The sequence below is a fragment of the Hypomesus transpacificus genome, chromosome 2, assembly GCF_021917145.1.
Source record: "Hypomesus transpacificus isolate Combined female chromosome 2, fHypTra1, whole genome shotgun sequence".
NCBI lineage: Eukaryota > Metazoa > Chordata > Actinopteri > Osmeriformes > Osmeridae > Hypomesus > Hypomesus transpacificus.
In genome coordinates this window covers 821729-831636 of record NC_061061.1, presented here as the reverse complement: position 1 = coordinate 831636, position 9908 = coordinate 821729, and the positions used below count along the sequence as shown (strand labels likewise).

Below are 9908 nucleotides of genomic sequence, written 5' to 3'. Positions count from 1 at the left end.
ACCCCTACACATTCTCTCTCACACACACACACCCCCACACAGTCTCTCTCACACACACACACACAGTCTCTCACACACACACACACCCCCACACAGTCTCTCTCACACACACACACCCCCACACAGTCTCTCACACACACACACACCCCCACACAGTCTCTCTCACACACACACACACACAGTCTCTCACACACACACACACACCCACACAGTCTCTCTCACACACACACACACCCACACAGTCTCTCTCACACACACACACCCCCACACAGTCTCTCACACACACACACCCCCACACAGTCTCTCACACACACACACACACACACACACACACACACACACACACACACACAGTCTCTCTCACACACACACACACACACACACAGTCTCTCTCACACACACACCACACACACCCACACAGTCTCTCTCACACACACACACACACACACACACACACAGTCTCTCACACACACACACACACCCCCACACAGTCTCTCACACACACACACACCCCCACACAGTCTCTCTCACACACACACACACACACACACAGTCTCTCACACACACACACACCCCCACACAGTCTCTCTCACACACACACACACACACACACACAGTCTCTCACACACACACACACACCCACACAGTCTCTCTCACACACACACACCCCCACACAGTCTCTCACACACACACACCCCCACAGTCTCTCACACACACACACACACACACAGTCTCTCTCACACACACACACACACACACACACACACACACACACACAGTCTCTCACACACACACACCCACACACAGTCTCTCACACACACACACCCCCACACAGTCTCTCTCACACACACACACACACACACACAGTCTCTCTCACACACACACACACACACACACACACACACACACACAGTCTCTCACACACACCACACACCCCCACACAGTCTCTCTCACACACCACACATGCCACACACACACACCACACACCACACATGCCACACACACACATCAGAGTATAAATATCCTGCCGTTTCCATGGTGAGGTAGGAAGGCGATATTATAACCAACCACAACTTTATGTGTAACCATAACAGTTTGTGGTCAGAATCTTTAAATGGTTATGAAACCATGACAACAGAGGCTGTCAGACGGTACATACACACACACACTCACTCACACACACATTGTCCGAGTGAAGACGTTTGAGAAGCCCAGGTCTAAATCTACCAGCTGAACACCCGACAGTCTCCGTCCGGTCTCCCTACTCACCTCTGCGGTCCTCTGGGGTGGCCGGTCTGCGAGGGCTGTCCTTGGCTCTCTCCAGGGGGCCTGGGGAGGAGGTGCGGGGGGGTCCCTTGGCTCTCTCCAGGGGGCCTGGGGAGGAGGTGCGGGGGGGTCCCTTGGCTCTCTCCAGGGGGGCGGGGGAGGAGGTGCGGGGGGTAAGCCTGGCGGGGGTTCTGGCTCTCTTGGGCCGGGCTTTGGGGGTGGAGGGGGTGGAGGGGTTGGGCCGAGCCGGGGAGGGCTGGGGGCCGGGGGAGGAGTGTCGCCCGCGGGGGGTGGGGGGGGACCCCACATGCTGCCTGGATAAGGGACTGGGGCTAGGGAGGGAGGGGGAGAAGGGAGGCATCACGTTAGGCCTCTCAAACACACATCCCTCAGGTTAGCATCACAGAGAGTCCCACACATCTGACTTGGAGTCTCATCTCAGAGGGATTCTTCATCGCACCCTCTGTCTCTGTTAGAATAATGACACCATGCTGCAACTCTGGAAAAGGAGTGCTTTCACTGAGTCCACCAGTTGAACACAGTGATACTGTTACAGCTAAACCACCATCTCTGTAATGAGACAGAAGCATTATGGGATGGTCTCTGTGGTCATCTCTCTATGGAGACAGCAGGATTATGGGATGGGCTCCATTTTACCGGAGTAGCCCTCTGGCTCTCTGCTCTCTTCTCCTCCTCCTCAACTCTCTCCTCTCTTCCCTCTCTCCCTCTCCACTCTCTCCACTCTCTCCCCCCTCTACCCCCTCCCTCCACACTCTCCAGTCTCTCTCCTTTTCTCCCCTCACTTACCTCTCTCTCCTCAACCTTTTGTTTAGTCAAAACAACAGTTTTTCTACCTCCCCTTTCTGCTCTCACCCGCTCTCCTCCCCTGTCTCCCCTGGGGGTCTGTCTGATCTGTGTGGTGGTCTGGGTGGTGGTCTGTGTGGTGGTCTTCTATACCTGGGGTCTGCCCTGTGTCTCATGCTGGGTAAGGACTGTCTCTTCTTCAGCCCTTTCTCCTTGGCCAGGGCAATCTTCTCCTTCTCGTTCTCTCTCTCCTTATCTTTCTTCTCTTTCTTCTTTCTGTCCATCTGAAGAGGAAGGGGGCGTCGTCAGAAGAAATGAACACAACAAGAAAGTCTACCCCTCTTTGACAGGCGGGTGCCGGTGTGTCGTAATTGGCTGTCATACGATGTTGTGTGTAAGATATGACAATGTTTTTTTTAGCTGCACTGTACTAGGTAATACTTGAATTAATATGTTATTGTTTAACTGTAGTTGAAATATTATTGTTGTTGCATCATGCCTGGTAGCTGAGATACTCTACACAGTGCCTGGGAAATACAGACCTTGACTCTGAGTCATAGAACTGCAAACTTCTGATCTTCTGTCCTTTCTACATGCATTGTGTACTTTCTACATGCATTGTGTACTTTATACATGCATTGTGTGTGTCACTTTGGATAACTGGGTCTTCTAAATGAATATGAATGTCATGTTAATGTCATTCTCAAATTCAAACTCAAATACTCATACTCAAATCAACTGACATTTAAAATCAATGTGTCGTGTTGTCAAGTGCTTCACAGATGCCTTCAAACATGTCTTGAATATGTATTCAAATATATATAAATGCACATAAATATGTATGTAATCTCAAATAGAAATATGTATAATACATCAAATAGAAATAAGTCATGTGTGTATTTGTAAACAAATGTAGAGTAAGCTGGGAGGCATACGGGCGCTGAGTCGCGTCTGCGCTGAGTGATGTCTGGCGTGCTGGACGTGACGTGCCAGCGCTCGGAGCAGCGGTGGTGAGGCCGGTGAGCACACAGGGTCAGGGGGCTGGCGGAGGACGAGCGTGGGCACAGAGGAGACTCTGGGGGGGAGAGGGACCAGGAAGAGAGGGGTGAGAGAGCGCTCCAGGGAGAGTCCAGAGAGAGAGACCTCTTGGACAGCACTCACGTCCGTCGCGGCCGGGTCCCAGCACGCTGGCGGCGCTGCGGCTGCGGGCCAGGAAGGAGAGGGTGGGGGTCATCAGGCGGTCCACTATGCTGCTCTCCCACGGGCTAAGCTGGATGCTACGGGCTGCGGCGAGGGACAAACACAGCAGGTCAACACTGCCCTGCACACAGTGACACCAGCCGCTCATTAGACCTGGACTAATGAGGAGGATGGGAAGAACTGCAGAGTCACTATGTGCTTTACCAGCACGGTGCCATCATCTTATAGTTTAGAATAAGTAGGACAGAGAGAGGGAGAGGGAGAGAGAGAGAGAGAGAGAGAGAGAGAGAGAGAGAGAGAGAGAGAGAGAGAGAGAGAGACCAGAGAGAGAGAGACCAGAGAGAGACTAGAGAGAGAAACAATAAACAGGAGAGGAGCATTAAGAGTCAGCAGTGCATCTTTCTGAACATCTCCAGTTCTGCCGGGGGGTTTCAGAATGCATGATCTCTCTGAGAGTGCTGACTCATCCAGCCTCCCTACCTACCTGTCCTCTGCCTCCCAGCTCCTCCGCTCTACAGCACATCCTGACCTACTTACACACCTGCTCCGGAAGATTCTATATATATTCTAGACACTGGAATGGATGTGAGTTCTGCATTTGATTCTGCTTATGACAGGATGCACTTCAGATTCTCGATTTTCTCCTGTTCTTTCTACATTCAGTATCTGTATGTTGCTTTGGATAAAAGCGTCCACAATTATGTTAACAAGTTTGATTATTTCTGGGCTTCTTTAGAGGCACAAGCTAGAACATCACATCCCAGTGACCATGACAACAGTTTCCCCCCAAACTCAGAATCATTCCAACGTTGCACGACACAGACAAGGCGCGTCACGATGCAGGACTAACAACCACACACACTGACGTGGACATCAAAAACACCAAAGGAACAAAATGACCATCGACACCAGATGATGAACCCAAAGACAGGGAACAGATGCAGTATGACGACAGAGAACATGAACAAACTCCCAGGATGCAACAGAAGGTCAAAGGAGAACCAAACCAGAACCCAGGAAGCTGAAGGACGACCGGAGGTGGATTTGGAGGGAAATGATTGGACCGGCCGTCAGACAGACGGTGACAGAAATCATTTTGGGTGGAGACAAAAAATCATAACTAAATCATAAGAGGCGAGGATAGGGAGGTCGGCGACGGCAGCAGGTGGATGAACGGACGGTGAACGGGTGGAGGTGGGGGGGGCGGGGCGGGTCGGGGGGGAGAGGTCTTACTTCTGCTGGGAGAGTTCCAGAGGGTGGCGGAGGACTTGGAGAGGCGCTTGTTAAGGACTGAGTCCACGTGTTTGGTAAGGTTGAACGCCGACACGGAGCACCTGCCTGCGAACCCAAGAGAGCCACGCAGAGAGGGTCACACTGGCCTCACAGGTCAAAGTTCACAACAACTTCAGCTGTCCTGCCAGCTGCGTCGTTAGGAGGTGTCATCCAACAAAAAGAAAATGTCCGGGTGTTGGCCAGGTGCTGCAGGAATTTACAAACCAACCAGCTTCTTCATCAGAGGGAGAGGAGAAGACACACACACACCTTCAAACAGCGCTCCAACACACACACACCTTCAAACAGCAGCACCTAGTCTTGCGTACTGGCTCATGCAAAATAAACTGAATTACTTCTCCCTCAGTTTCTACCATTTTTGTGGGGAGTTTTAACTCTTCTTTGAGGGTTTAGGTTGCTTATAGATGCTGATCTGGTTGTAAAAGGGTTCTACAAATACAATCTGATTAGATTTGTATTCATTACAGACCAGCGGGCTATAAGAGGAGTATGGAAAAATAATCGATGCCAGCCAAGCGCTAATGACAATTCTTGTCCTGGTTAGCAATCAAAGCTACCTTTCACATGGTAGCAGTAAGCTAGAATTAAATCACAGGCAGGATCAATACAGCAGGCTCAGAGTTAATGACCCACAGTGTCTCAAGGAGCCTAACAGCACACGGACACACATGGACACACACACACACACGGACACACACACTACCGACTGGTCACATGGCTCCGGGAAGACGTCTGTGATCTGAGCTGGTTAGCTAGCTGAGCGAGCTAGTTAGCTAGCTGAGCTAAGCATCTCAGCTGCAGCGTTGGTCCCCAGGCATAAAAAATCGTCACTTTTTATTGTCTTCAAGAAAATGATGTAAATGGTCGAAGGAAAATCTTATATAATGTGTAGAACGGCTGTAGAAGTGAAGAGATCTAACTTGATCCTCGTGGAGTTTCTCCTGAGGAAGGAAGATATCCAGGCATTCCAAATGGCATGTTAATGTTTGTGTGTGCAGTATCGGTGAGGGGGTGTGTATGTGCACAGTATCTGTGTGTGTGTGTGTGTGTGTGTGTCAGAGGGGTTTCACCAGAGATGACCCAGAGTGCTGAGTGTGTGAGGAGCACCTGAGCTGAGGAGAGGGGCTGCAATCACAGAGCAGCTCCACATGTGTCGCTCTGTCTGGACTCTATTGGTGCTGCTGATCTGGACCCAGGCTCTGCTGTGTGTGGTTTAGGTGTGTTTGGACCAGGTGTGCGTGGACCAGGTGTGAGTGTGGACCAGGTGTGTGTGGACCAGGTGTGTGTGTGGACCAGGTGTGTGTGGACCAGGTGTGTGTGTGGACCAGGTTCAGGTGTGATTGTGGACCAGGTGTGAGTGTGGACCAGGTGTGTGTGTGGACCAGGTTCAGGTGTGTGTGGGCCAGGTGTGTGTGAAGCAGGTTCAGGTGTGTGTGGACCAGGTGTGTGTGAAGCAGGTTCAGGTGTGTGTGGACCAGGTGTGTGTGGACCAGGTGTGTGTGAAGCAGGTTCAGGTGTGTGTGGACCAGGTGTGTGTGAAGCAGGTTCAGGTGTGATTGTGGACCAGGTGTGTGTGGACCAGGTGTGTGTGAAGCAGGTTCAGGTGTGTGTGGACCAGGTGTGTGTGAAGCAGATTCAGGTGTGTGTGGACCAGGTGTGTGTGTGGACCAGGTTCAGGTGTGTGTGGACCAGGTGTGTGTGGACCAGGTGTGTGTGAAGCAGGTTCAGGTGTGTGTGGACCAGGTGTGTGTGTGGACCAGGTGTGTGTGGACCAGGTGTGATTGTGGACCAGGTGTGTGTGTGGACCAGGTGTGTGTGGAGCAGGTTCAGGTGTGTGTGGACCAGGTGTGTGTGGACCAGGTGTGATTGTGGACCAGGTGTGTGTGTGGACCAGGTGTGTGTGGACCAGGTGTGTGTGGACCAGGTGTGTGTGAAGCAGGTTCAGGTGTGACTCACTCTCTCTCTGGCTGGGGCTGTGCAGCCCTCCCGCCCAGGAGCACCTCTGCTGGCGAATCTCTGCCCAGGTCTTCTTACTGGACCTCTGGAGGGCTGCAGCATAGCGCTCCTGCAGCGCACACACACACACACACACACACACACAGCAAGGTGAAGGAAGAAGATATTAGTAGATGCCTCTCCTCCAGGGCGTCACTCCCCTCCCTCCCTCCTCATCCTCCCTCCCTCCCTCCTCCCCCACCTTGTTCTTCTCCAGCTTCTGCCTCTGCCTCTCCTCCAGGGCAGCTCTGCGTCGCTCTGTCTTCAGCCGCTGCTCCTCCAACCGCCGGCGGCGCTCCTGGATCTGCTGCTCCCTCAGCTGCCGGGCCCGCTCCTCCTTCTCCAGCCACTGGCTCTTCTTAGCAGCTGGGAGGAGGAGGGGGAGAGAGGGGGGGGGAGGGGGAGGAGGGGGAGGGGGGGGAGGAGGAGGGAGGAGGAGGGAGGAGGGGGAGGGGGAGAGAGGGGGGAGGGGGAGAGGGGAGAGGAGGGGGAGAAGGAGGGGTAGGAGGAGGGGGAGAGAGGGGGGAGGGGGAGGAGGGGGAGAGAGGAGGAGGGGGAGGGGGAGGAGGGGGAGAGAGGGGGGAGGGGGAGGGAGGAGGAGGGAGGAGGGGGAGGGGGAGAGAGGGGGGAGGGGGAGAGGGGAGAGGAGGGGGAGAAGGAGGGGTAGGAGGAGGGGGAGAGAGGGGGGAGGGGAAGGAGGGGGAGGGGGAGAGGGGGGAGGAGGAGGGAGGAGGAGGGAGGAGGGGGAGGGGGAGAGAGGGGGGAGGGGGAGAGGGGAGAGGAGGGGGAGAAGGAGGGGTAGGAGGAGGGGGAGAGAGGGGGGAGTGGGAGGAGGGGGAGAGAGGAGGAGGGGGAGGGGGAGGAGGGGGAGAGAGGGGGGAGGGGGAGGAGGATAGTACTGGGTTACAGTGTGTAAGAGGTTATATATTGTCCTGGGTTAAACTGTATCTTATGTTTTTGGGGCGTGATATCTCATCATACAGCCGTGGCCAAAAGTATTGGGAGTGACACACATTTTGTGTTTGCAAAGCTTGCTGGGCCTAAAATGGGCATAAATGACTGCTAACATTTTTCAGTAAGTCATATCATCACCACAGGGGAAGGTGTGAACTAGCCAGGTGAAATCACTCTATCATTCTGATTGGATTTTAGGAGCAGATCGACTGCTGTAAAAGAGGGGACTATTTGCATATATTGAATATTTTCACCTCCAAAAAGCTTTAAAAAATATGAAATGTGCCTTAATGTATTCCAGTATTCGATAAAAACATTTTCCTCAAAACTGAACCAGCAAACTTTGCAAAACACAACATTTGTCATTGCTAAAACGTATGGCCTTGCCAGTACACAGTGTGAAAAAGACAGTCTTCAGTTCCTGCTTCCAAACCTTCAGTGTTTGATCACATCCTGAGTAAGAAGCCCTAGAAACCATCTAAAATGAGCTCTTATCTGTGGCCAGAAAGCCTCTCCGCTGCTAACTCTACTGGGGTCTCAAAGGCGTTAGCTAAAAGTTTACACACACACACACGCCTGCCTCTTTCCACCGCGGCAGCAGAGAGGGAATATCCTGTTTCCCTGAGACGCGCATAAATCGAATTAGCGGAGTTTCCACAAGGTGCCATTCTGTAGGGTGAGACTGGAACCTCTGGTCTCTCCGTCTCTGCAGCTCTCTAATCCCATCACGACTCCACACAGCTTCACAATCACACACCGGCTTTGATCTGGAGAACCTCCATCACCCGGCTCCCACACACTCAGAGAGGGTGTAAAGGGGAGGTTATACCAGCTCTAAGGCACCGTTTGTCATTTCTAAGCCTCTATCTTTGTCATTTGGACAGTGTGTGTGTGTGTGTGTGAGCGGGGGGTAGCTGGAACAAAAGCCAGCTCTAGTAAGCTCCAGATGCAACAGAAGCTACTGGGTCCTTGTAGTTGTCAGGTAGCAGAGCAGAGATGAGACCAGGTCCAGGGGGATCCGACACAGCATCTGGCCGAGCTTGGATCATTAAACTGGTCATTAAGGAAGTCTGTCTCCCAGCCTGCATCAAGTATTCATGTCCTTGAACAGAGCCCACACATCTCAGCCTCTCAGAACAAGCCTCTCTCTTCACTTCTGAAACAGCAGAAGGGTCAACGCTTATTTCCTGCCAGGCTCTCTGAATATTCTCATTTGATTGAGTTGAGATTGTCTGTGTGTCTCTCCGGACCTCAGCATGTCACCTATGACGGAACCCAGTGAGGTTATCTTAGGACAACAGGCATGCTGTGGCAGGAGGTCGTTACGATTGTCAAGTTCAAAAGTTCAAACTGAGGGAAGGCGGTATAATTCATCTATGGAGACCTGCAATCTGGGCTGAGTGGCGACACTGCAGCATAAAACAGAGCAACAACCAGTTGGCTTGACCACAGTTCTCATTTAGAACCCGAGAGAGAGGGAGGGGGAGAGATGGAAGAAAACACAGAGAGAAGGTGGGGAAGAGTTAGAGAAAGAGAGAAAGGGAGGGAGGAAAGGAAGTAATGAAAGAAAAAGAAAGAGAGGGAGAGAGAGAGAGGAAGAGAGAGAGAGATGATCTCAACATCTAAATCAGAGCCTGGACATTAAAACACCAACACAGACCATCAGACAGGGGGGGGGGGGGGGAGGGGTGTGTGACCCCCACAACACCAGCACTCAGAAACACAAACACCCACGGTCACCATCACCACTGTCACCATGGAGAGGCAGGGCGTGGCTTACCTTGCTGCAGGCCGCATTCGTCTGAGGGAGGAAGGCGAGAGAGAAGACAAGAGCAAACGTCAATCATGCAAAGCAGCGTGCCGTTAGCGTGCCGCTAGCATGTCGCCACAGTCAGGGACCAAGGTGTGAAGCTATGGACACTGTGGCAGCCATTTTGGCTCCCAGCAGAAACAAAGCCATGACAGTGATGCTGTGATTACTGATGTTGGACGTCTTTGCTAAAAATTCTGGCCCTGTTTCCAGCTCCAGACCCAGATTTGGTGCCAAATCCACATGACGGCAGGGTTCTTCCTGGTTGTCCCAGTGGAGCTGCATGTGCAGTCCACATGCAGCTGAACTACAGGACACTCACAGAACAACAACACTGGCCCTCGTCCACCAGGGGGCGCTCCTGGGTTTCTCCCTGCACACTTACCCAGATATCTGGCCTTCTCCTCCCTCCGCTCCTTGGCAAGCTTCTGTCTGTCCTCTGATCTGACGGCATCTGGGAGGGCAGAGAGAGGGGGGAGACAGACAGGGAGAGGGAGAGAGAGAGAGGAGTGAAAGACAGAGAAGTAGAGAGAGAGAGGAGTGAAAGACAGAGAGGGGGAGAGAGAGAGGAGTGAAAGACAGACAG

The 9908-nt window shown here is 52.6% G+C and overlaps 1 protein-coding gene across 3 annotated transcripts in view; it reads right to left on the bottom strand.

Moving 5' to 3' along the window:
- Positions 1-970: 970 nt before the first annotated feature.
- The window catches only part of map7d1a (MAP7 domain containing 1a), a 33118-nt gene continuing 24180 nt past the window's right edge, over positions 971-9908 (bottom strand). The window contains exons 3-11 of one of the 3 annotated variants that reach the window (XM_047026631.1): positions 9708-9776; positions 9293-9313; positions 6761-6924; positions 6520-6628; positions 4504-4608; positions 3232-3354; positions 3006-3145; positions 2224-2354; positions 972-1598 (exon numbers count right to left, since the gene is read on the bottom strand). In XM_047026631.1, coding sequence (XP_046882587.1) covers positions 1262-1598; positions 2224-2354; positions 3006-3145; positions 3232-3354; positions 4504-4608; positions 6520-6628; positions 6761-6924; positions 9293-9313; positions 9708-9776 — 1199 coding nt within the window. In that variant the 3' untranslated portion in view covers positions 972-1261. Of the gene's footprint in view, positions 1599-2223; positions 2355-3005; positions 3146-3231; positions 3355-4503; positions 4609-6519; positions 6629-6760; positions 6925-9292; positions 9314-9707; positions 9777-9908 lie in introns of all 3 variants that reach the window. The other 2 variants (XM_047026648.1, XM_047026639.1) reach the window with 2 other exon arrangements.